Below are 27,587 nucleotides of genomic sequence, written 5' to 3' on the forward strand. Positions count from 1 at the left end.
ACAAAATGTTTGCAAATGTTACAGTAAAATAATTGTGAATAAACTTGATTTCATCCCAAATTTGGTGTTGAATTATAATTGTAAATGATGTCATCACCTATTTTGTCTATAATGAATGTTGATTTTTAACCTGTGTACAGGTAAGAAGCGCATGGAGTACACAGTTCGGGCTGTTGTTGGAGAGGTACTCCGCCCCTCAGACTGGTCCATCTGACCACAACTTAGCTACACTCTTCTCTCTGCTTCACCCACTGGATGAAATGGCTCCACTCCTCATCATGAAAAGTGGTACGGTTAGTCTTAATTTTCACCATGATAGGGTCGCTAAAAAAATGCAATGCATTTGAATATCACTTTTGGCTTAGGTGTAATGAGTTGGATTAAACTTGTGAAGTAGTTTGAAGCCGTCTCAACTACGGCAGATGATGTAATCCTCAATAAAAAACAGCAGTTGGTTGCATGCAGGGCTGTTAAAGAGTAGGTTATTTTAAACTGGTTTTTCATTTCCACCAATTTAGTTTAATGCAATTCTTGGAGGAAATCCAAGTAGGGACCATGGAAATAAAAAAACTCTTATTTAAAATTTATAAAACTGCCTCATTAGTGATAAGAAATTTATTCTAGGTGGTTCACTGCAGTACATGAATGATTCGAACATGAAAGTGGTTTTCACCAGCGAGAAGCCATCTCTTGTAGTTCTGTTTGATCTCAAGACAGGCCTTCACAGTGTGTGGAAGCTGCGGAAAGCCACTCCTCAGGTGATAAAAAGAAAGCTACGAACTATAAAAACTGTTTACTCAAACCCCTCTTATATTGTCACACCCATGTACATGATATAATCTCAAGCACACTAAACAACGATTGATACAACGTTGGCATCATTTGGGCCGAATAGCATATTCAGATTTTGTCCCCTTTTAAGTTGTATGGGGTGTTAATGCAGTAAGTGTATGTTTTTTGAGGGATTATTGTAGGCCTATAAATTTTTTCTAACGATTAGTGAAACAAGTTTTCACAACTTTCCGGAATCTGGAATATGATCCTGTTTTTAGGCGATAACAACTAAAAAAAGATTATAAAGATTAGTACATAAATCCGGCCAAACCTGGAAAGTCACAAAATAAAACATACACAAAACTGTGAATTAAGGCTAACCATAAATGAAAAATTCTGAAGGAAAACAAATTGTACAAATAGACTACCGCTTGTTTTTAAGTGTCACTTGAGCCACAATCGCGTTTAACCGCTATGTGCCCACCGTCCATTGCTTACCATACATTTATTTTTTTTGACATTGTAGACATTCAACAATTTTTTTTTTTTGGGGAAATTCTTAAACTCTTGTCTTGTTACTAAGCCTATCTAAAGTTGGTGTTTTGGTTTTATAGAAAACACCATTAAATGATAGCACAAAAAGTAAATGATAAATGAAAGTAAATTCAAATTGTATCTGGGATCAGAACCAATCTGAGTTACAACTTTCATTGCAGGAAAGCCAAGTGTTCTGTGGCGGAGAGTATTCAACCTACACAAATCTTGGCCAGTCTTCACTGCATATGAGCGGTTTTAGTCAGATTTCCAACAATTCTCACAGGAATTCTTTACCTAATAGGTGAGTAAAAGTTTGAACGGAAAATTAACAATATTGACTACCACATTAATTTACAGGGTGTCTATAAAAGAACTCCGGGATTTTACAAATTAATATCTTAATAACTGTAGAAGATAGCAAAATGTAGTTAATTTCTCTGAAACGAGTAGCTCATCAAGTTTTACACATACCGATTGGGAATGTTTTCATCAACAGTTTGCAGCGCTACGGAGCGTTGACCTTGAAACAACGTAGTGTGGCTGTCAGTGCTGTCTGGATTGCCGCGCTATCGCGACGCCGCAACAAAATGCTCAGTGCATTATCTGGCTAATAGAAACTAAATCTGTTGTTACGGTACAAAGAAACTTTCGGCGTTAAGTTTACTTCCAACAAGATGGGGCACCGCCACATTTCAGTTTGCGTGTGCGTGAGGCACTTGACGTTCGACTCGGCAACAGATGGATTTGGAAGTGAAGGATCGATTCCATGGCCTCCAAGGAGCCCTGACATGACTCCGTTGGACTTTTTCTTCTGGGAGCACATCAAGAATCTTGTGTATGCTGAGAAAATTCATGATGTTGACCATCTCAGGCAACTAATAATCAATTGTGTGGCAACCGTCCCCCCAGACATGCTGGCCAGGACATGGGAAGAGGTGGAATACCGTTACGATGTGTGCCGTGCCACTAAAGGCGGTCATATTGAACTTTATTAAATTGTTAAAAAAACTTGAAAATGTAACCTTTCCAATCATGTATTAAACATGTATAGAAGTTTTTTACTTCAGTGTAATATTTTGCCTCAAAACCCCGGAGTTCTTTTATAGACACCCTGTATAACTACTGCATGTCTGAAACAACCTAACTAAAAATATCCTCTAGCTTATTCTTCTCTGATCCTACACACCTAGAAATGTTAATTCACAAAAGCTTTTATTTGATCCTTTGTGTAAATTATGGGCCCCACATTAAAGTAAGGAGGACAAGTAAAAGGGGACACATTTTTCCTTCTTCCCAGAGGCTTAACAAAATTGCAGTAAGGCTACCATCACTATCTCACCACTGACTAGCCCAAATGATTTATACCATAATAATAGATGTTCACTATCCTAAGATGACCACTAGGTTCATGGTGACGAGTAGTTACACTATTATAAAACTTAAATTCCCTATCATTGGACCCTCTTTCCCTAAAGAAATGTCTGACATGAGTTGAATAATTGAAATAATGTTAATATACAGCATGCTGTAATTTCAATAAAATAGTGTAGGCCTACTGCATGAGTATAATTGTACTGGTTTGACTGTTGTCTATGTCTTTTAATTATGTTGTTTCTAGATCTCCATTCACTCCTGCACCGGCCGCCACATCAGACGATAACTCTATCTTCAACTTTTCTCCCCTTGATTCACTCGTACGCTTGCAGAGCCCCTTGGACAGATTCAAGTAAGATTTGTGTTTTCTGAGAATTGTAAAGCTACTGTGTTAAGAAATAAGGTGACTTAACACACTTATAGCTACCTCCATGTAGATAAATTCGCTTAAGGTACAGTGATGAAGTCTTACTCTGATGACCACAGTGATAGCTACTTTATCTTAGGGAAACTAGCTTGTACAAAAGTACAAAGAGAATAAGTTGAACACTAATTTTTGACAAAATTTTTCTTTGGTAGACTATGTAAATTTTGTTTGAAAAACTTACCTGTACCAGAAGATAAATTTTGAAAGGAAAACTATAAACTTTTTAATTCTGTAGCAAAAATCAATCTATTAATAAACGTTTAAGTAGATACCTTAAATTTAATATAGACTCAAAAATATTTTAGGTTATCAACATCGAACAAGAAACCAGGCACGCCAGCTAGTGCCACCAGTGGAGTATCTACTCCGTCCGCACTAGACGCTAGACTCGGCAGCAGTCAGATGGTTTACGACGGACTGTGGGAGCCGAGACCCATAGAACCACAATTGACACTGGAGTACATCTGGACAGAGAATTTAGGAGTGCCTATGTGAGTCATGTCACAATCAATCAATCAATACATACTTTGAAAAAGTGCATAAACTACAACTGGTTTGTCTGCATTCAAAACTAATACTTATTTTTTTAAATTTACTATAAAATTATGACAATATGAGTCAGTTGTATGCAATTTTATGACTCCTTCACTGTCTCTCGAGCAATTAACAATAATAAAAAAAAATAACAATAACAATAAACAATAAATTAAAAAAAGACAACAATTATAAAAATATCTGTAAAATTCAATGGTAACAACAATAATAAACTGATTAGCCTACTCAAATCTAATTTGACCGAATGTACTGTACGATGTTGCCACACTGATGTTAGAGTTAAACTGTAACATAACCTGTTTGTAGGACCAATAAAGGAATAGAGGTACAGCCAGCTCTCCGAGTGTTCCTCAGCACTGACGTCCTAGGCCAGTCATACCTCTGCTACCTGGTGAAGGCCCGGGGTCGTCTGTTGGTGGCCAGACTCAGTAATACCAACACACCAGACCCTGACACCCTGGTTGGACCTGCCACGGCCATCCCTGCTGTAGACGCTGCATCACTACCAGTAGGTCATTCACTACAATTAATTCTACGGCAGTCCGAGACTTAGATTTACAGTTTATTTACAGCAGTTTTAATGTTCCTGTGTGTGTATTGTACTGTCCTACTGCATCACTTTGCAGGGAAGCTGCATTTGTGAATGTAAGTGTTTTGAAACGTAATTTCACAATAAGGTGTGCGAGAGGCTCAATTTTGAACCGAACTTAGCCTAGCCAAAAGGTTATTCAGCACCTAGTCAGAAAATCTGAGATTTTATTTAAAATTGTGATCACAGAAAGCATCTGTGGCAATTATTGTGTGATAAAAAATTCACAAAATCTACATAGTGGACGATTGTTCATGATTTCTAGAAAATGATATGAACATTTACTTTTAATAATGAGTTGGTTATTTTAATTTGAGTTTAAAAACTAATACACATAATTATTGCTGTTGTTTTATACAATCAAGTTTTTATTATTTACTAAGTCTTAGAAGATTCTGTATGAAAAAGCAAAAAATAGTTTCAAGTTAAAAAAAATTAAACATGCCACATGACATGTTGAATTGTTGAGTTTGAACCATTACTACTATCTGCTCCTGAATTTAGCTTGAACAAAATATTTTCTTATGGTTTCTTTTCTCCTCTCCAGTGTTATTGAAGCTTATAACTACAAAATTTTGATCAATTACGTTGGCAGCTAAGTTAATTAAAGGATTCAATAAAACTATGTTTTCAAAACAAAAGAATACTTTTTCGATCAAAACAACTAAATATTCCCAAATAGATTTGTATGATTATTTTTTGTTTATCATAGTACAGGTAAAGTAGTTGGCAATTTTTGTTACAGAATTTACAGATGTATGCTGTGTTGGAACAGGGAGGAGGAGTAACATTGTACACAGGAACTACCAGAGTTGGTAAGTGTCAAGAATGTGTAAAAACTAATAAGATACAGGCGGGTTAGCATTGAGTTCTACAGCAAATTCCTGTTAGTTTTTTAAGTAAAGACAACTCAGCTTAGGAATATTTTAAGGAAGAAAGAATAAATTCAAATTGGCATGTAAATTATGGGCCCCACATTAAAGTTAGAGGACAAGTAGACATTTTAGAGACTAGTAGAGGTGGTGACATTTTTTTTCTTCTCCCCAGAGGCTTAACAATGTTCTAATAATAGAAACAGTGCTAAGTTACTCTATAAACAAGGAAAATGAATGGTTGTATCTTGGGCTAGTAAAAAAAATGCCCAACATTTCCCAACCAGCGCTCCCAACAAACTTATCCATAAAAAGCTACAGGCAGTTAGCAGACACGAAAAATTCACAACACATTAATTTTATATTTCTCACCCTTAGAAGAAAGAAGTATCATTTTCTTTTATTTAGTAGCTTCTCCTACTTCCTTCTGAAGAAGCTCAATTGAGTGAGGGGCGAAAAAACAAAAGAATGTGAGTGAATTTTGTCTGTGCTGTCAACTGCCTGGAATTCTTGTCATGGGTAAGTTGTATCAATTTCTCTTTACTATATTGTGAACTATATTTTTAAGAGATATTTCCAAACAAATATTGATGTGTCCCGTCATAATTAATTACGTTTTTAATTTGAAAAAAGATTGATTTAACAAAATATCTGCCTAATTTTGCTCTCAACTGCTCCATTGGATAGATGCATTTGTTGGCATGTGAATTGAAAACCTTTTCTCATAGTAAATTGTTGTTTGACAGGTAAAGTCCATGTAGCAGGCATCCACACTGCCTTGGCTAGCAGCTCTTACCTGACTTGTGCCACAACTGGCTTCTTGCATCTGTCACCATACCCCAAGTGAGTTTTTGAAAAAAAAAACAACTTGGCGTTAGGATTTGTCAAGGAGAAAGAAAGGATACACAACTAACTCACCAGAATAAAGAGTCCCAGGAGGTTAATAGAACAAAAAAGTAACACAATTTAACTGATATTTCGCCCCTTTCAGAGCCTTCTTCAGACAGTTACAGTTATAGTTCTAGCACTGTTTTAAATGTCTGTCAGGCTTGCTAACACTTAACTTGTATAAACTAAATATTATAAACTGTATATATATATATATATATACACACACATATATATATATATTACACCATTGCTTTTACTACTGTAGTTAGTTTTAGTTAGTAGAAGGAATTTGGGTTTATCTTATGTTTAAGTTGGGTGGAGCTCATGAATTTGTAACAAATTGATAGGCCAATTTCCCATCTTCTAAGCATGGAGCTATTGCATTGGGTTTTAAGCCTGACAGACATTTAAACCAGTGCTAAAACTGTAACTGCCATTGCCTTTGAACTGCTGTTTCAAGATATCAGAACGTTGGGCCTATGAAGAATCTGAAAGGTGCAAAATATCAGTTAAAATTGTGTTACTTCTTTTTGTTTTTTTTTTAACCTCCTGTGACTCTTTATCCTGGTGAGTTAGTTGTGTATCCTTCCTTTCTCCTTAACATACCCCAAGTGAGTGGTTTTTTTTCAATTTTTTTAGATTTATTAAAAATGAGAGATTGAGTACCAAGTTAGAAGAAAATCAAGCTCAAGCTATGCTTTTACTATCACAATCATTACGACTGCAGAACTTGTTTGTTAAAATAGCATGATGAAAAAATTAAAGATTTCACCGCAATCCCATGAAACAGCTATAATGTTACCATTTTCGGGGGAGACGATGCTTATGTCCCCACATATTCAGGATTTTGCCATGACTGCTGAAGATAATAATGAAGTCTACCAGACCAAGAGAGGATTTCATGATTTTGCTGTGATTGCAGAAAACAATACTAATGTCAACAAGACTCCCTGTAAACATTTAAATTTTTAACTTCCAATCAAACACATTAGTCATTAGTGAAAATAAGAACAGGTTCTAGCATTTAAATTTAAAGGTGTCTTAATGTGCTGTAGGCACCCACAATTTTCATGCTTATGAGAAATCTTTATTTGAATAATTTTAATAAAGTCACAAAGCAAAAAGCAGATATTGTGTCAAAATATGAGACTTTTATAGACAATACGTTGCAGAGGAAAAAGTCCTATATTAGGAAGAAAATATCCGTGTTATGATTTTATTTGTGTGTATATAGGCTATATATTTATAGTCCCCTAATTTTCTTAGATAGCCTACTCCAGCTGAACTATATATTTTTTTAAATAATTCCTAACCATCCACTCAGCTTTCCTTTAAAACATATTGGAATGTTTCAGACGCAGCAGCCTGTTGCCGTCAGCTCAGACAGATGCTATGTTTGATGAGAGGGTTCACTTGTTGTCCCCCGTTGGTCTGCCCAGCTCCACCCCTACCCCCGTGCCCCCATCCACTCCTACTGTGGCGGGGGCTCACGACTCACACGTTCATGCGCTGAGAGACTCCGTACACAACAGACTCACACTGGTTAGTTACAGATAATTTAATTCTGTAGTAGGAAAATATTATTTTTTAAGAACATACAAAAGACTCTCGCTCATCCAGATCGGCCTTGTCCGGACTCCCGGTAGTCCGGATCGGCAATCGTGATTTGTTTAGCGGCACAGTACAGTTGAAGTCCGATAATCCAAGCGAAACGGGACCGAGGCTACCTTGAATAATGAAAAAAATCGGATAACACGACCGTAAAAATTATTACCGGTGGAAGTGAATATGCCCGGGCTATCATTACTGTGGACCTGGAACCAAATTCAGCCGTAAAGATTATTACCGGTGGAAGTGCAAATGCCCGGTTATCATTACTGTGAACCTGGAACTAAATTGAAAAAACGGCTATATACAGTGCTGTGTATTTGCTCGACTCTCGATAGTCCGGATTTTTCGTAATCCGGACCGGACGTCCGCCACATTAGTCCGGATGAGCGAGAGTCTACTGTATTAGCAACATTTCTTTTCTTTTTTGTATTGTAATACAGTTAAATTTTGTTAATCCACCTTAGCCAAGATGGAACTGTTAAACAAAATCCTGAACTGGAAAAAGTAACAGACAGCTGGTGTTCAAAGTCATAAGTTCAAGGTCATAAACACAACAACCCATGTGAAAAAAATATGAAATCTCAATTATAATAATAGAAACTGAAGTTTCACAGTTTGTTTTTTCAAACCAATAATTTTTTTCAGGAGTTCCTCAATGGAAGCATGTTCAGGATTTCACTCCCAGAAGTTTCCTCATCACCTCTTGGTAAGCAAAATTGATGCCATGTTTCATGTTGGAGTTATTAATCCTAGCAAACTTAAACTTTGTCACTGAATTGTTTTCTTTAGCAGCTGAATCTAAATTAATCTTAATGAGTGGTTGTAACGCTCATCTGGTAATGAGGAGATAGCTGGTTTGATCATGGGAAAAGTTGTTAGCTTTGTGATGTTCAGAAACTGGACTCCATCAATGGGCCTTTAATAAACTAAAATATTTTAGTCAATAACAACGTTACACAGGTCATCTCACACCATTAACACTTTCCCTGCACTCATATTTAGCTTAAAATACACACCTAAGTGTACATCGCTGCCTTAAAGAGTTTAATTAAACTAAAAATAGGGTTTTAACTTAATGTTTTCCAAGTGATATTGAGATTATACAGTATATTGTAATTTTGGAGACTTTATTGCAAATATGTTATTGTAAAAGGCTTTGAGGCTAGAGGCTAGAACTAGTTAATCAGCTCATAAATGTTTAGAGTGAAGGAGTTTTCCCCACCAAACAATTGGAGTCTTGTTAAGCTGGCTTAGAGGTAAGATTGGGGCGATTCTCTTGAGGCTAGGACTCTTTTTGGACTCTAAAATGCACTTGGAGAATATTTCCACTTTATTTATTCCTTTTTTTTCAGTAACAGAGTAAAGCTTTAATCAACTGCTGTGTTTTAGTGACCAAGTGCCTCACAACTCTTAAGGCTGTACTGCCTAGAGAGGACGCAGTTCAGCTGGTAGTACAATGGTACACTGCCAGGAATGCTCCTGGCACTCAGGATATATCTCCTCAACTGGAGTGGCAACTCTTCTCCAAAGTGCTGATGGGTAAGATGACTGATTAGCACAGTTTTAGCTAATTACATTGAACATGACACTAAATGTTTCAAAGTTTGTGTTGGAGATGATTAATGTTGCTAGTTATCCCCCGCTCAACTGGCTCTTACTGCTCTGAAAGCAATCGTTGTTGACCTTCCATGCTGACTTACAAAAATAAATTCACATAGAAAACAAAACCCACATATTAATAAATGTTTGTAGAAACATTTAGTTGATACACGTTCAAATCTCTAGTGATTGACTAGTAATAATCCTCAGAGTAGGCTACATTTAATAAAAACAAATATATAATAAAAGTAATAAAACATTTTGAAGCCAAATAAATCCAAGCAAATCCCAGTCTAGAGTTAAAAGAGCAATTTTGTTTAATCCTCTGATGTTTTTAGAAACACAGAATATGTAACCTAGAATTTTCTTGACACTTCTCATAAATAAGTATTATGTCTTGCAGGCTGTTTGGGATACGAGTTGAGTAAGCTAAGTAAAAACACAGGTCTGGGTGAAAGTCCTGACACTCCTATTAAAGTGAAGAAGAAGAGATCATCAGACCTTGGTTCTCAGGAGGTGAGTTTACACTGCTAACATGCATATACTTCATTTTAGGGATGGACGGGATTGAATTTTTAGTTCAGGACGGGACGGGATGGGATTTTTATTTCCTTCCCGATTTTCGGGACGGGACGAGACAGGATTTTTTCTGTGCATAAAAAGAAAGTCTTGAGTATTGCAGTTACCAAAAAAAGACATACAAAATAAATTTTTACCGTTTGTGGTACTGATCTATCGTGGACCTATTGCTTGCAATAGCGGCGTCATCGGCACTCGCGAAGCGGCAAAATCGCCGACGATCAGACCAAATCCCGTCCCGAAAAATTCCCGAATCAAATGTAATCCCGTCCTGATAATCGGGAATATTTTTTCCCCGAAAAATTCCCGAAATTTCGGGACCCGTCCATCCCTACTTCATTTTGTTGACGAGTGTCGATAATGTCCCTATCTTGATAATGTTGAAAACTTATGAAAATCTCACAACCTGAATTGAAGCCTGCATATTTTGAATCTGTTTGTGTTTAGTGTCTAAATGGTTCTATTAAAGCCATATACTTTCTTTTTCTACTGATGGCAGCTTTATTTGTTATATGCCTTAAGCATCTCCCACCCCATTTGTTTTTGGCCTCCCAACACTTTAATGTGTTTTTTGTGCCTGCTTTCCTCCATTTAATGAGCCAACATATCTGAAAGAAGACAAAATATCAGAAAAATTGAGTCTTGAATTACATAATGGTTAACAAATTACATGAAAATAATTGACTTAGGGGTGTGGCATTGTAGAACAAAATCTAACTGAAGACAATTGAACAGTCCTTAGTCTGTTTTTTAGTCTGGACAGAAACAACTACAAATTTGTACAGATCAGAAGCACAGAACCAATCAAGAAAATTATAGGCCCTAAAACAGAGCCCTGTGTTGCCCCATAACAACATAACTGAAATCCTCTGAACTGACTTGCAATCAAACATATGTGATTGCAGGATTGGACTTACCTGATGAGTAGTGAGCACTACAAGACAGGAGGGCAGAGGTTGGCAGGTCTGTTGGGACTACAGAAGCTTGACGCTGTACACTCTCTCCCCTTCGTAGAGGAGGGGATCCTCAACACTTCGGCTCCGCTGTTCAACCACTTCTACCATATTCTGCTTGCACTTCATCTCCTTTATGAGGTGTGACTTTTTTGCCTTTGGCACTCCTTTCTTTAAGAAACATAATGTACTTGTTAGTTCTTATTTCTGTGACTCTATTCATGTATGTATGTACAGTTTGAATAAAGATGATTTGATTTGATTGATTTGATTTGATTGAAGCTGTTTTCTTTGGCAGTTCAGCTTACTTTTGTTCATTGGCCTGTAGATCTAATCAACTCTCGATAATCCGACACTTTTTGATACACTGACCCACTCGGTATTCGAACTGTAATAAATTAATCTTGGGCCAATATTTGTACATCTCTGGAACTATCCGTGGTTTAATATGAGTCTCGTGTCTTTCTAGCGGTGTCTAGTTTGATTTTGCGGTTCTCGCAGTGAGTGGTGGTTATTGGGTCGTACATTGCTGTGCTGTTTGGTTTTTCGACAATTGAACTTAAGTAGGTATTTGACATTTCTGGATCATAAACTTCTAAGGTTAAATTGACATTAGAATAATTACTAGTACATTCTCTTGATATTGAGACATAACAGAGTTAACAAAACAAATGACAACTTGTTCTTTCAATTTAATGAAAAAAAAACATTGCTTTTTGTAAAACAATGTCTAAGCTGACTAACTTTAATTCACAATAGTCAAAGACAACATGATATAAAGAAAGTAAGGAATTTATAAGTTGACAGTTTACGGTCAAAGTTGTTGTCAATTTATCAATCTTACGTTTTTGATCATTCAACATCCTCCCGGTCTAATTTTCTAAAGTGAATGAAATATATACTGTACAAACTACGTATAGGTCACATAATTCAACACTGGGTAGTCGGTACTACTCTCTGAAAAAGTCCTACTCTAGAACTTAACATCAGTGAAGCTAAAGTCTACCTGTTTCCTAAAAAGAAACACTTCATCATCAGCCACTTGAATAAGAATCTTTAATTACCCTTTAAACATTGTTCAGTGCAATAGGATTTGTAATTAATTTTGCTACATAATACTACCATTTAATTGAATATATCACAGATAGGTATAACAAAGATCTTGTCTTACCCCTGGAATATTAATTCCTTTCCTTTATGTTTATTCTCACAGTGTTTATAGTCAGTTGGGATTTTCCATTTTTCTTTCTATATCTGAGTTTGCTATACAGGAGCTGAAGCTGAACCTGCTGATGTCAGACAGTTTACTGATGCTGGCTCCGTTGCTGCAGCAGCTAGCTCGAGATTTGCGGATGGTTCCGTACTTCTTGTCCTATTGGAAGGACTTCCCCTCCGTTTGTCCAATAGACAATACATATGTGAGTAGAAACATTGGAACGCATGTTATACTCCAAGGTTATACTTGTTTGTATCATATTGGCGAGTTTTCATAAAATTACTCTAAAATCTTCAAGGTTTGAAACCTTGAATATAATAATACCTTAATATACTATAATACCTTATACAGGGTTAGTAAAAAGTGTGGAGACCCCCTTTTATTTTTTTAACGGCCCATACTAGAAAAACTTAACTCGGCACACCATTATGGCATGTTATGAAGTACTTTTTGGGCACAACCGCCACTTGATGCTCATCCCCAAAATGGGGGATTTTGGGGGAAACTAAAATATTTCAAATAAAAAGACCCATCGAGTGACCCCTCATTTTGAAGGTCCTGGTAAAAGAAAACCAACAACGCAAACTAGAGGTCTTTATCTCAATCCAGTAAAAAATGGCAGCCAATTGAAATTCTCATAAGTTCCCATACCCAAAATGGGGGATTTTGGGGGAAACTCAAAAATGTTAAATGATAAGCCCCATCGAGTGACCCCTCATTTTGAAGGTCATAATAAAAGAAAACTAACAACGCAAACTATAGGTCTCTATCTTAACACAGAAGAAAAAAATTAACTATGGCAGCCAATTGAATATAAAATTGCAAGTTATTTCCGATTTCTAAAGATTTCAATCAGCTTCCATTTTTTACTGGATTGAGATAGAAACCTCTAGTTTGCGTTGTTAGTTTTCTTTTACCAGGACCTTCAAAATTTGGGGTCACTTGATGGGGCTTATCGTTAAAAACTTTTGAGTTTCCCCCAAAATCCCCCATTTTGGGTTTGGTAAGCAAGTGGCTATTAGGCTTAAAAAGTACTTCATAACATGACAAAAAGGTGTGTAGAGTTTAGTTTTCCTAGTGTGAGCCGCTACAAAATTTACAGGGGGTCTCCAGACTTGGAAAGCTGCAAGTTAAATTCAACTTCTGAGAATTTCAATTGGCTGCCATTTTTTACTGGATTGAGATAAAGACCTCTAGTTTGCGTTTTTGGCTTTCTTTTACCAGGACCTTCAAAATGAGGGGTCACTCGATAGGTCTTTGTGTTTGAAATTTTTGAGTTTCCCCCAAATCCCCCATTTTGGGGATGTACACCAAGTGACGGTTATGCCCAAAAAGTACTTCATAACATGCCATAAAGGTGTGCCGAGTTTAGTTTTTCTAGTATGGGCCGTTAAATAAATAACAGGGGGTCTCCACACTTTTTACTAACCCTGTATAATATAATAATATACCATAATACCTTGAAGGTGAAACAGAAATATATTTTCAATCACTATTACTATTTGGTGTCTCTAAAAAATTAGGTAATTTCAGATGTGATGTATTAGTTTACAGCAGTCAGGTTTTTCTTGAGTTATTGACTAATGTGGCTCTTTACACAGACTCAACTGCCAGTCTCAGAAGTACCAAGACCTCCAGAAATCATGCCTTTGAGTCCCCCCTCCATCTTCCAGTATTTGTATGATCTATTGCGTCGTCTGCCGATAGCCAGTCCCTACCCTTGTCTTCACCCCGTCAACACCAAGTCAGCTGAGATGATAGAGGTAATAATACATTTCTAGATTCTCACAAAACTAACCACTAAATCAGTAGAAGTTGTTTTAAGAAACCAAACATTTTTATTAGAGTACCAAACAAACTTTTTGCAGCCAAGTGTGATTATAAGAGAATCATTAGGGCAGTTTTAGAACTTTTAACAACCAAAATAAGGTTCATAATAAACTCTACTGAAAAATCATGGATGTAACATAAATCATAGGGATTAGTTTTAGGGATTTTTGGTTCTGATAGTAGGTTTACCTAAGTGAAAAAGTCCACTCTTGTCCAAAAAACACAAAAAATATTTTTCTACAAAAAAAATATATTTCACAGTCACTAAGAGTGCTTTTTATACCAAGTTGAAAAGACAAAAAGCTTCTTTGATTGAAAATACTATCAGTAAAAGTAAAATGTTATTATTTTTATAAGGTAGTATAAAGCTGTTTGGTGTTTCTTGCCAGAGTAGGTTCTTCCCCATTTAGGTAAACCTGCTATCCTTGCGAAATTCTCTTAAACCCAATAAAATCATCAGTTTTAGGAGTGTTTGAGTTTAACATAAAGTAATATTTAATTTTAATGGAAAACTTGTGGTATTTTTCTATAATGTAGGTCTGAATGTGGTATACAATGGAAAAGGTATAGCACATTTGCAAGAGAAGTGTCTGGGACTAAAATGTACCAAGAGCGCCACGATTTCCTGTGTGATTTGTTAGGCGAGCAATAATGTAAAACTTAGCTTATTCATAATTATGGTGAAAATAATTCTATACCTTTAGCAATTCGAGAGTGTCCCTGAACGCCAGGTAGGCTCACACACACACACTCAGTCCTCACACACACAAGGACAGGGGATTGGGACTGGCCCCATACTGCCCCGCGCTCTGTTAATTAGTCACAAGTGGCAATTCCTTTATCAAATGTATAATTTGTTAACTTAAATATCAAACTTAAAATAGTTAGCAGTGACAGATTCTGCTCATCAACACGAGAACATTGATACCAAACACAATGTGCCTTTATAAAATCTGAAATATATTGCAGTTATATGTTATGTGAACCTGTTTGCTGTTTTTTTTCTTCTCTTTGCATGGAGAGTTTCAGGAATGTAATTCTTATACAGGGTGTCTCAGACCACCCGGCCGGCTTGTATAGCTCCAATATGAAAGCAAATGGAAACGTAATTGCAACTGGAACCCCCTATTTTGACCCCAAGGAATTCAGCTAAATTATTTTCAACCCCAAAAAAGCACCCCAAAGGGCAGATTTTGGGGGGTGGGGGTGGTTTTTGGGAAATTTTCAAATATAAAGGGGGGTCGTGTTATACCTCTTCTTAAAGGTCCTTTAGTCCTGAGTATTTTAGTGGAAAAAGATTTAAATTATCTTCATCCCTATTTACAGGGTGTTCAAAAACGTACAAAAAATAGACCTTTGAACTACTTTTCACTGTAAAGAGGTGGAATTTCGTGGGGGGTTCAAATTTTGATAACACTTTAATTAATAAATGAGCTTTCAAAAAACTCTGGTTTCAACCCTTTTGCTATCATTTTACTTATGTTACGCATTTTCAAACTTTTTGAAGTTTCAAAAGCTGTTATCTCAAAAGTTTTAAATGGCAACATGGGTTTCATTACAAACCACATTGTAGCCCTTGAAATTTGCTATAATTTTTGTATTTAATGTTTTTTGGTATCTTCATTGGTTAAAGAGATATAGCGTAATTAGTGTATTTTAATGTTTTATTAAATGGTATTCAAAGTGTTTCCTGTTGTAAATGTACACACGTCTAGGTCTCAATTAAAACTAATTATGTTAAAAAATTTAAATACTACCCAGATTGTTAAGCTTGGATGATTAATCAAGGAAAAAACACAACTGCGCAAATATTCTTAGTTATTTTACAATTTACAAAATTCTAATAGTGCTTTGAATGAATACTGTCTATAAATGCTACTGGTAAATAAAAAAAAATCATCATGAAATCAATGAGCGTGTGTGTGAAACTGGTCACGTTTGATCAGATAAAACAAAGTATAAGGAAATACTGGATCTGTATGAGAGGTGCATGCACCTGTGGTAGTAAAATAGCAATACAGTACCATAATAGTGGAGAAGAAGTACTACGTGCATAAACAGAGTTGGGTTTTGCATGGAACAAAATGGAAGGCAATTTAAGCATTTGTAGAAGTCCATCGGTATGTAGGCTATTAATGCTGATTCAAACAAATTATTCATTCAAAGCACTATTAGAGCCATGGAATTGTAAAATAACTAAGAATATTTGCAGTTGTGTTCTTACCTTTATCAATCTTCCAAGATCAACAATCTGAGTACTATTTTATTTTTTTAGACAAGATTTGTTTTAATTGAAACCTAGAGGTGTACATTTGCAACAGCAAACACTTTAAATACCATTTAATTAAACATTAAAATACACTAATTTCGTTATATCTCTTTAACCAATGAAGATACCAAAAAACATTAAATACAAAAATTATAGCAAATTTCAAGGGCTACAATGTGGTTTGTAATGAAACCCGTGTTGCCATTTAAAATTTTTGAGATAACAGCTTTTGAAACTTCAAAAAGTTTGAAAATGCGTAACATAAGTAAAATGATAGCAAAAGGGTTGAAACCAGAGTTTTTTGAAAGCTCATTTATTAATTAAAGTGTTATCAAAATTTGAACCCCCCACGAAATTCCACCTCTTTACAGTGAAAAGTAGTTCAAAGGTCTATTTTTTGTACGTTTTTGAACACCCTGTAAATAGGGATGAAGATAATTTAAATCTTTTTCCACTAAAATACTCAGGACTAAAGGACCTTTAAGAAGAGGTATAACACGACCCCCCTTTATATTTGAAAATTTCCCAAAAACCACCCCCACCCCCCAAAATCTGCCCTTTGGGGTGCTTTTTTGGGGTTGAAAATAATTTAGCTGAATTCCTTGGGGTCAAAATAGGGGGTTCCAGTTGCAATTACGTTTCCATTTGCTTTCATATTGGAGCTATACAAGCCGGCCGGGTGGTCTGAGACACCCTATTGAAGAAACCTTGTACCATTGTCTTATTTTAGTTTTAATTTTTTTTAGCTATAGTTGACTGACGTTTTCCAGCAATGTAACCACATTTTATGGAAATAAAAATTCTTGATTCTTGATTCTTGAAGGAATATTTATGCAAATCATGGGTTGTTTGGTATCATTTTTATTGTAATTTTCAGGGGAATTTAAATGTATTAACAGTTTCTATTTAAAATTACATTTTTTTAAGTTACATTTTGATTACAAGTCTAATCCTCTCCTAATCCTCTCTGCTCGTGAGGGTGAGTGTGCGTGCGTGAGAGCGGAACTGACCTGGCATCCGGGGACACTCGCAAAATGCTAAGACTATAAAAGTAGTTTTAAGCTTTTAAGTTAGATGACTATTTTGAGTCAACACGACTAGTCTAGTGGTTATGGCATAGGAATTCTACCTTGGAGATCAAGGTTCAAATCCTACCAAAACACCTGCATTTAGCTATATTATAATTACATGACCCTGGTATTTGGAAGCTCACGTCATGCTCTGTTGTCCCCAGATGATAGGGATGTTATGTAGTGGACATGAGGATGTGTCTGAGCTGTTGTCTCCATTGAGTTTTGCATGTTCCGGACAACGCTGTGACTCGGACAGAACTCCTCTTTCAGCCCGAAGACGCGGCAACCTCAGCGTCACTGAACATTGTGTCTACCTGCTCAGCTGTCTTGGTAAGCTATTTTCGAACTGAATGTAGTTGTTAATGTATTTTTTTTTTATCCAAGGAGTCCTTGAGTTCTTATGTCTCCTTGAAATTCTTTTATGCTATTCTTTTTACTAAAAAGTCGTAGTCTACTCCATATCCATGTTTTGTGCAGTACAGGGTTCATAAAGCAATGTATAGAATATATACAGAAGAACCTCGATAAAAGACTCTCATGGGGATTATAAATAAGACTTGTTATCAAGGTTGACTTCTCATTGAGGTTTGCAGTACCGTGTGATTAGGGGTAAAATAATTTCAAGGGGATTGAAAATTGCACTTGTTATCGAAGGTCTTCTTATCAAGGTTCCACTGTATTTTATGTATAGAAACGTACTGTTTAATAAAGGACTTTTTTATTTTATTTGATGTAGTGCAAATGGCTGTTCAGTGACATTAGCCATCCTAAAACTATCAGCAAACCCATAAAACACTCCTTGAACTTTCACGTTTTTCTTACCCTATTTTCCCACTCTAGTAAATGAAACTAAGACTTACTACGGTACAAATTTAAAACATTAAGTAATCCATACAATATTAATCTACAAGAAGTTAGATAAATAAGAAACATGTAGCCAGCGCTTTAACAACAATAGTACTTTAGCAACAGTTGAAATTCTAAAAATCCATTGACATAAGCTTTGTTTATTGACCAAAATTTTACCAACATAGTGTTCAAAAAATCAAAATGTTCGATATTACAGTACACATTTCTAAATAAGACTTTTTTGTAAAGGGTACATCAGACGGGACCTAACTACTCTACCAGCTGGGATATCTCTGGTTCTGATCGACGCTGTGAACCGTGTACGTGAGAACCCCCCGCCTGATTGGCCTGAGGCGGCATACCGTCTGATTGGTCGACAGGACTTGGCTGCCACTCCACCACCCCCGGCTGTCAGTGAGCGAGGCTCGGCCACCCCTCCTCCACCAGCGGCTGTACGTGCTCAGGACACTGACGATGGCATGGACACCATTGATAGAGAGGTAACTCAGTCCCTTGATATACGTGAGTTTTGTATAAACAAATAAAGAAAAAATATAAGGACAATATGGCTATTTTGTTAATCATTATGCGTTTTTGTTTTTTTCAGTTAGAGGTGTCTTTGATAGTTTTTCCTTGCAATCCAAACTAACAAAGCTTTGCACAATTAATTCATATCTGATAAAAAGTTCCTGCTGGAAAAATTACTACCTTACTGCTGTACCTTTCACAAATTATTAGAGGTGTTCGGGTGGCTTAATTTTCATTCTGAACTGATCCTATATTGAAAGTTAGAGTGAACGAGCACCATGTAAGAAAATTGGTCCAAGCTCAGCTTTTATTACTGTCTCAAAAAGTGACTGCAATGATTGCGAAATAAAAAACTCACAATGTTACCGTGATTGCAAGAGAAAATCATGATGGCTTCAGGATTGGGGTAATTGATCATGAAGTCCCAGTGACTTCTAGAGATAACCACTATAGTGCCCCCAACAAGGATTATAGTCATAATGAGATTGTGATAAATGTCAATATTTATAACCAATTTATGATTTAAAGCTAATATTGGGTTTTTATTGCTAACCCAGATTAACATTTATTCCGGTCTTTAAAAATCTACATTGCTGATTATGGTTTTGTAACTCAAAGTTGTGACTAAATTTATTTTTTCCCCCCAGATATTGAAGTTACGTTTCAACAAGGACCAAAGGGTGGCAGAAGTGCGTCGTCTACTGCAGTCGTCGCAACCTGTAACGATTGCAATCACACAACGGCCAGACGTCAGTGACCATGAGTTTATAGAGGAGCAGGAGAAACACCTATACACCATCTGTACTAGAACAATGGCTCTGCCTATAGGAAGGTCTGTATCTCATTTGACTGATTGGTCAACATCAGACCTACAACATTGTGATTAATGCTAAATCACCATAATTGTGGAGGTTTTTGTTACATTGGTGGGTAATTTTTAATATTTTATATTGGTCATTTTATCAAACGATATTTTCTGCAAGTTAAAAACCATGAGATGTGACTACGATGCAGCTGTGATTGCACAGGAGATGATCATGAAGTTTCCCAAGCACAGGAAATTGCACAGGAGATGAATAATGTAATAATTGTGTAGGAATCATGGCTCTTTCTAGAATGTCCTGTATTTAGACTGAGTAAAGAACCAGAATTATCATATTGCTTGGTCTCTGTTACAGGGGCATGCTGACACTACACACTGCCTGTCCTGTCCCCAGCGAGCCTTTAGCTATCCCCCGCCTATGTCTGAGTGGCAGAGCCCCGCCAAGGGGCACCACTGTAGATCTGACACACATTGATGTTGTGCCCCACATGAACCTGTGGCCGCTGTTTCACAACGGGGTGGCTGCGGGGCTGCGCATTGCTCCAAGTGCTGCCAACATTGATACTGCCTGGATAACCTACAACAAGCCCAAGGTGCGAAGGCTAAACAGTACTGAGACATTTTCCTGTGAGATTCTTGTTATCAGTTTGCTTTATTTTTGTTTGCAAATGCAAATGAAACATTTTTTAAGGTAAAGTAAAGGTAAGTTTTTTTCTAATGCCAACTTACATATTGTTGTTTGTATATCACCTTGTAGGGCACCGAAGCATTGCCAGAACATGCAGGCTTTTTGATGGCTCTGGGACTCAACGGACATTTGAACAACCTCGCTCAGTTTAATACCTGTGACTACTTGTCTCGATGCCACGAGATGACAAGCATCGGAATACTGCTGGGAATTGCTGCTACGAAACGAGGTGAGGCAAATTCTCAAAAAGAACAATTTACCAATTAGTGTTTGTGATATCTATATGTAAATACTCCAAAAAGCTTATTCAAACATAAATATTGGACTTAGTAGAACCCAACACACTCTCCCAGCACTTCTTCTTGGATATGAGAAGGTTTTTTAAAAAAATATATTGGTTAAAATTAAACAGAAAAACCAATGCTTGGATGAAAGTTTGGACACATAGCATTTCTCATCACAAATCTAAACATTAAATACAGAAAAGGTAACCATCAGCTTGGATTCTGGGGAACAAATCAAGGCTTCAGAAAACATACAATTTCTGGGTTTGTATATGAATGAACATTTAAAATGGACAGAACATCAATTTCAGGTGACTAAATCGTTAGCCAAAGCTTTGTTTGGATTAAGGGTCATCTTCAAAACAACGGGACTAAATGCTGCTTTTTTTTTACCATTTCTATTTTATGTCCAGGGCTTGCTATGGCATTATTTCTTGGGGCAGCTCTCCGATCATAGATGGGTTTTTTATTCTTCAAAAAAAGGCCATAAGAGTTTTAACTGACACTGCACCTCTTACTTCTTGTCGTCCTCTGTTTGTACATTTGAAACTATTAACAATTCATGCTGTGCATATATATCAACTATGTATATTTGTTTAAAAACACTTGACCTCATTCTCATCACAAAATCACCAACATCCATATAACACTCGACATAGAAACACTATTCAGTTCCCTATCCATAGAACAGTTATTTATGAGAAAGCACCTTTGTATATGGGTAGGAAGCTATTCAACCACCTCCCTAACCAAATCAAATGGACAGAAAAGATGGATATTTTTAAAAAACTACTTAGGGAACATTTGGAACTACTTTGTCCTTATTCAGTTGATGATTTTTTTGTAACTAACTCTTTTTGTTATATTTTAATCTTTTGACCTTATTTTTTAATGTATTACTAACTACAATGAAATAAAATATATAATATCATGTATTTTGTTTGAAAAACTGACGTGTCATATGTTTACTGGTGATGTATCACAATTATGTAAATTCTATGTGACAAATAAACATTTCATTTCATTTCAAATAAACATTTCATTTAATTTTAGTTATATTGTGTTCATCTTTTGGATTGCAGGCACAATGGATCTGAACACCACCAAGATGCTGAGCCTGCACATTGAATGTCTGTTGCCACCAACTAGCGTAGAGCTGGATATTGCCCAGAATGTCCAGGTAGCAGCTCTGCTCAGCATAGGACTTGTCTACCAAGGCACAGCTCACCGCCACATCACTGAGATACTGCTGTCTGAGATGGGTAAGTGTTCTTCAAGTCTTCATAATCCAAAGGGTATATTTCAGTATAAATGCTTGGTTCCTGTCTCCTTTCTATCTTTCAGATCCATTCTATCCTCTGTACTTGTCTTCATTCCCGTTTCTTTTCCATCCAACATTTCTGTTATATCCTCTTTTCCATTTTCCTTTCTATCCTGTATTTCTGTACTAACCTCGGTTCACGTCCGTTCCATTCTCCATCATCTGTTTCCACGCCATATTCTACTCTCTTCTCATTCCTAGTTTCTTCCTATTCTCCGTTTCTAAGTCTGTTGTATCCAATGTTCATGTCTATCTCTTCTCTGTTCTTCACTCTCTCCCAGAATATATACCCATCTCGTTTCCCATCGGTATTCATGTAGCCTTTAATTTTCACTTATCGTTTTGTTTTCATTTCACCAGTTATTGTGTATATAGGTAGACCTCCTGGACCTGAGATGGAGAACAGTGTAGACAGAGAGTCCTATGCTCTAGCTGCAGGTCTGGGGCTGGGTATGGTGGTGCTAGGCAAGGGCTCGGATCTCAGTGGTCTCAGTGACATTGGCATTGCCGACACACTTCACTACTATATGGTCGGCGGTCACAAACGCCCACTAACAGGTAATCCTTTACCTATAGTACATTTCAATAAATAGCAGTAAATAAAAAGTTTTTTTTGTAACCTGGGGCAGCCTGTAAATCACATACGTCCTTACTGAATACACTCCTTAGTTTAAAAAAAGTGGAAATCTAATGGATATAGGTCTGCGGTGCATCGAAAAATTTAGTACATTATGGTTCTAGCCTAATTACCGCCATCGGTTCAGTATAGTGTTTTACTTGGTACAAATTTGGTTTTGTACAGCATATAATAATTAATTACTCTCAATTTACTATCGTAAGTAGTTTTCCTCTAGTCAAACAGTAAAACTAATGAGATAAACCAGATTGTGCAATGCTAATGGATTTTTTTATTAGAAATAACAAAAAATAGATTTGCAAAGGTTTAGTGAAACTTGGTTAAACTTTCTATCTCCATTTGTAAACTGAATTATTCCACATGTTTTGCAGGGTCACAAAAAGAGAAGTACAAGTCACCCAGTTACCAGATCAGAGAGGGGGATTGTGTCAATATAGCAGTCACATCTCCTGGCGCCACCCTGGCACTGGGGATGATGTACTTCAAAACTGGCAACAGGTAAAAAAAAAGATTCAGTGTGCAATCAATACTAAATCAGGATTATTTCTCAATATTTTTATGCTTAAGGTTCTCTTAGTGTGGGCCTAGAGACATTTTTTACGTTATGATTGTAAAAATTTACATCCTCTGTTATATTAAGCACTTGAATGAAAAAAATTCAGAACTAACGAACTTTTCCAGTGGCAATGAATTCTTTTTTCAATCCAATGGATCTAAGTTTAAGTCAACATATTTCATTTTGACACCAGAAATCAGATGTCGAGTCAATAAATCTGATTCACGGTTAATAATTCTGATTCATTAAAAACTAAATCAATGAATCTGATTCAGAATGAACGAATCTGTTCCAGAATCAACGAATCTCTTCCAGAATCAACGAATCTCTTCCAGAATCAATGAATCTGTTCCAGAATCAACTAATCTGTTCCAGAATCAATGAATATGATTCAAAATTGCTGTATTTGATTCAGTAGCCTACATGTGTCCTGATTTGAGTATATTTTTTTACCTGTTGCAGGGCAGTAGCCAACTGGATGAACGCCCCCGACACTCAGTACCTGTTGGACTTTGTGTGTCCGGACGCGTTGTTGCTGCGGATGGTGGCTCGAGGGCTGATACTGTGGGATGACATTGAGCCGTCCATAGCCTGGGTGGAGGGTCACGTGCCGACCGCTATACAGCCTTACTGCCTGGTCAAGCCTCACCCGGGCACTGTGCCTGAGAACGTTGACTTGGAGACGATGAAGTTAGTTAATCAAACTATTTTGGAAATGTCAAAACTTTAGGTGCTGGTGTACATTATCTTTTGTGCATGAAGTTAATATTTTTTACTTTGTCAAATAGCTAGAAATATTTATTACATATTTGGTTTTTAGTTTAGAGCACTTGGTTTAAGAATACATTAAGGAAGTGGGAATGGATACTCTAATAATATAAAAAAAAATAAACGGTATCAGCATTCTGACACATACTTTCTCCCATAAGTTTGACAAAAACTTATGAAACATCATGAAATTGTCAAAAACCTTTATCATGTGTAAGTGTTGAGAGTAGATAACTGTATACGCAAATGAGATTTGTAAAATTTTGTTCAGAATTTAAAGGATTATAACATGCTAAATTTTTTTTCAAAATCGTTCGGGCCAATTTTGAGGTAATCCGATTTTTCTGTTATTTTAAGGGGGTTTTATGGTAAAATGACATAATTTACAATAACTTTTGAACCGTAATTTTTACAGAAATGTGATTTGTACCATTTTGTTCAGAATATAAAGGACTATAACATACTAAATTTTTATCAAAATTGTTCGGGCCATTTTTGGGAAAATCATATTTTTTCGTTATTTTATGGGGTTTTTATAGGAAAATCCCCATTAAAAATAAAAATTTCCAAAAAATTAAAAAAAAACTATCAAAACTGTAAGGAGTATAACATACTATGTTAAATCAAAACCGGATGTTTTTCTAAAATCCTATTTTTTGTTGTTTTATGGGGTTTTTATGGGAAAATAACATATTTGACCATAACTTTTGAACCGTAATTTTTACAGATATGGAGTTTGTACCATTTTATTCAGAATTTAAAGGGCTACAACATACTAAATTTTTATCAAAATCGTTCGGGCCGTTTTCGAGAAAATCTGTTTTTTCCGGTTTTGTATGGGTTTTTATGGGAAAATTCCCATTAAAAATCAAAATTTCAAAAAAATGAAAAAAACGCCTGGAGATACCATGGATTAGAACCTACATACCGAATTTCATCGAAATCGGACCACAGGTGTGGTCTCTAGCTCTGTACACATCCAGACACACAGACACACACACACACACACACACACAGACATCACTTCGAAAACCACTTTTTTAGGTCCAGGGGGACCCAAAACGAATATATCCACTCAAAACTCAAACTCGAAAATTTTGACGAAAACAATACTTTCTCCATATACTATGGTATAGGGGGAGAAAGTAAAAAGAGTAACATGCAGTTGACGACTCACAAAAGTTTGCAGTACAATTAATTTGATATTTCGTGCCTGTCAGAGGCACCCAGATATTTGTGTCAAATGTTTGTTCTCTATGACCATTTCCTACTTCTGTACTATGTTCCAACAAAGAATCCTACTTGTAGGGGGGAAATATAAAATTAGTTGTGTTGTGAACTCCTTGTGTGCTACAAACTGCCTTGCACTCTTTTCTTGGGTAAGTTATATGTGTATTATTTCTCATCCTTGGTACAATTTCTAATAGACCTAAATATATTCAAGTCAAATGCAGTTAAATTTTTTTGGAAGCTAAATAAAAATCTGTTTTAGTAATGAGTTGGATAAAATAATTCTCTCTGGCTTATGAGATGCGGTACTTTTAATAAAAATGAATCATAAATTTTGTTTGTGTTGAATAGTCTTTTGAATTTTAAACACATCTATACTTATAATTCCAATGAAGCTATATAGATGTAAAGACCTTTTTCAGCTAATATCGACTCCTATTATTGACTGGTACATTGAGTCTGTTGTCTTTTCCAGCCAAGCGTACTGCAACATCCTAGCTGGAGCGTGTATGGCAATGGGGCTCAGGTTTGCAGGTTCTTGTAATGAAGAAGCTTTCTCAACTCTACTCCACTACACGAACCTGATCACCAGCCTATCTAACAAGTCTATAGCCGAGCTCGCCGGGAAGTCTACCATCGAAGCTTGTCTCAATGTCATCGTCTGTTCTCTTGCAATGGTAAGGGATAAATATATATACCCAAGTCGATATTGAATGAAACCATACTGTTTTTGCTTTGTTTTTTGTTTATTTATTTAAAGTAACCAAGTCTTGCTTTATTGGAGAATATACAAGTTTAAGACTGAATAGAACGTTTCAAAAGATGTCTCTAGAGTTCTAAATGCATATTTAATTTCAAATGTTTAGTGGTTAGTTTTTTTCTCTAGAGGTGTGTTCCTATCTTTCTCAAGGGCAACATTTCTTACATTTTATTAATCACTGTCTCAACTACTAACAAAGAGTGAGGCTGTTAGGGCTTGAGGAAGGTACGTTAACCTCTTTAGCTATCTTGTAATTGATTATATACTCCACATAGAATTCCAACATCTAATCAATTTCACTTGAGAACAGGCTGTAGGGGTACTCTAGAAAACTCTGGAGCCAAAAGACAAGAGCACAATAGATCTAGTAGGCCTACTGCATTTCTTTTACTATAGCACAAACAGAATCGGTACGAGCTTTGACTATAGAAATCTACATTCCATTCAATGTTAGAGTAGTCAGTAACTAACTGATTCCTGTTGCATACACCAACGTTTCTAAATGCCAAACTGAAATAAACCTATTGTAAACTATAGCATACTCATAATAATGATTAAATAAAAAAAATTAGAGAAAAATATAATTTTTAGAATAGTATAGTATTTTTAGTAGTCTCTATGAGTGGATCATTTACCAATGTTCTATTCTAATAACATTTTTATTGGCTTTCTACCCTTATCTGGGTGTCTGGATATCATCAGTTTTTACAATAAAAGAGGGACAAATGGCTATTATTATCTGGATGGAGACAGTTGTTTATTTTATATTCAAAGTTGCTTATTATCTAAATGGGGACAGTTGCTTATTATCTGTATGTTTTGTAGGTTATGGCAGGATCAGGAGACTTGGATGTGTTACGAGTATGCCGCTTCTTACACTCGCGTGTCGGACAACCCACAGTGACATATGGCTCCCACCTCGCGTCTCACATGGCTCTAGGTCTACTGTTCCTAGGAGGGGGCCGTTACACTCTCAGCACATCTCCCCCGGCCATCGCTGCACTGCTGTGTGCCTTCTTCCCCAAGTATCCAACACACAGCAATGACAACAGGTAGTTACTTTTTAATCAATCACAGGAACCACCTGCTTGTACTGAATGGATGCTTGTACTGAAACCACCTACTTCCCGGCCTTTATGTAATATATTATAAAAAAGAAAAAAAATTCTCTTGCTCCTTGGGGTGAAAAATCCTTTTACAAGTACATTCCCAAATGCTACAAATTCTCGAATTGACAAATCCCTGGTACCAACTTTATTGTTGTTTTATTTTTTATTTAATATCACAATCGGCTCATCATTATTTCATTGCCAGTTAAATACATTGATTTCATGTTTGTCAGATATCACCTGCAGGCCCTACGTCACCTGTACGTGCTGGCTGCTGAGTCTAGACTGCTGCTACCTAGAGACATAGACACTGGCAGTCTGTGCTATGCTCACATCACTGTACTCTATCTAGACACTCCTCACTACAAAGATCAATCCTTCACTATGAAGGCTCCTTGTATTCTGCCTGAACTCAAGTATCTCAAAGAGGTTAGTCTGAAGCCTTTATTAAGCTTGTGCACTGTCTTTTTTTTTGTAATTTTTTGTCTAAATTAGAGTGTTTGTTTACTTTAACTTACCTTGTATTACAGTCCTAGTAAACGGTTTTTGTTTGTTGAATTGTTCCAGGTTAGGGTGGAAGATGACCGCTACTGGAGGGTGACTTTTACAAGAGAAAAGAATTGGAGCCAGTTACAGTAAGTTTTGATTGAGCACTAATAATTCACAATTTTCTTTTGGAGCATAAATGTTTATTACAGATAGGTATTTAAATTTTCCTTTTAACCTTATACAATACAGTTTTTCATTCACAGCCTCAAATTTGACAAAAGTATTTTAAAATATTTTTATTGAGGGCAAACCCCATTCCTAATTTCCTGCAGGGCTTCCACATCCATTTTGTACTTTTCCTTGCTAACGATGTCCACAGCACCTGGCACCGCCGGA

At 36.3% G+C, this 27,587-nt stretch overlaps 1 protein-coding gene across 1 annotated transcript in view; it reads left to right on the forward strand.

Annotated features, from left to right (window-relative positions):
• LOC128986795 (anaphase-promoting complex subunit 1) overlaps positions 1 to 27,587 on the forward strand; it is a 56,105-nt gene that overhangs the window by 7,597 nt on the left and 20,921 nt on the right. The window contains exons 5-32 of the mRNA XM_054407317.1: positions 141 to 288; positions 625 to 758; positions 1,491 to 1,612; positions 2,930 to 3,037; positions 3,418 to 3,603; positions 3,974 to 4,175; positions 5,002 to 5,071; positions 5,875 to 5,971; positions 7,375 to 7,561; positions 8,276 to 8,336; positions 9,020 to 9,169; positions 9,633 to 9,745; positions 10,714 to 10,902; positions 12,033 to 12,179; positions 13,579 to 13,740; positions 17,311 to 17,479; positions 18,248 to 18,498; positions 19,174 to 19,358; positions 19,705 to 19,942; positions 20,107 to 20,266; positions 21,404 to 21,583; positions 22,018 to 22,200; positions 22,651 to 22,777; positions 23,298 to 23,525; positions 25,309 to 25,510; positions 26,419 to 26,645; positions 26,936 to 27,131; positions 27,270 to 27,337. Coding sequence (XP_054263292.1) covers positions 141 to 288; positions 625 to 758; positions 1,491 to 1,612; positions 2,930 to 3,037; positions 3,418 to 3,603; positions 3,974 to 4,175; positions 5,002 to 5,071; positions 5,875 to 5,971; positions 7,375 to 7,561; positions 8,276 to 8,336; positions 9,020 to 9,169; positions 9,633 to 9,745; positions 10,714 to 10,902; positions 12,033 to 12,179; positions 13,579 to 13,740; positions 17,311 to 17,479; positions 18,248 to 18,498; positions 19,174 to 19,358; positions 19,705 to 19,942; positions 20,107 to 20,266; positions 21,404 to 21,583; positions 22,018 to 22,200; positions 22,651 to 22,777; positions 23,298 to 23,525; positions 25,309 to 25,510; positions 26,419 to 26,645; positions 26,936 to 27,131; positions 27,270 to 27,337 — 4,490 coding nt within the window. The remainder of the gene's footprint in view (positions 1 to 140; positions 289 to 624; positions 759 to 1,490; positions 1,613 to 2,929; positions 3,038 to 3,417; positions 3,604 to 3,973; positions 4,176 to 5,001; positions 5,072 to 5,874; positions 5,972 to 7,374; positions 7,562 to 8,275; positions 8,337 to 9,019; positions 9,170 to 9,632; positions 9,746 to 10,713; positions 10,903 to 12,032; positions 12,180 to 13,578; positions 13,741 to 17,310; positions 17,480 to 18,247; positions 18,499 to 19,173; positions 19,359 to 19,704; positions 19,943 to 20,106; positions 20,267 to 21,403; positions 21,584 to 22,017; positions 22,201 to 22,650; positions 22,778 to 23,297; positions 23,526 to 25,308; positions 25,511 to 26,418; positions 26,646 to 26,935; positions 27,132 to 27,269; positions 27,338 to 27,587) is intronic.

The sequence above is a fragment of the Macrosteles quadrilineatus genome, unplaced genomic scaffold (genome assembly GCF_028750875.1).
Source record: "Macrosteles quadrilineatus isolate MER2022 unplaced genomic scaffold, UCM_ALF_1.0 Scaffold_2__2_contigs__length_208266976, whole genome shotgun sequence".
In the NCBI taxonomy this organism is placed as follows: Eukaryota; Metazoa; Arthropoda; class Insecta; order Hemiptera; family Cicadellidae; genus Macrosteles; species Macrosteles quadrilineatus.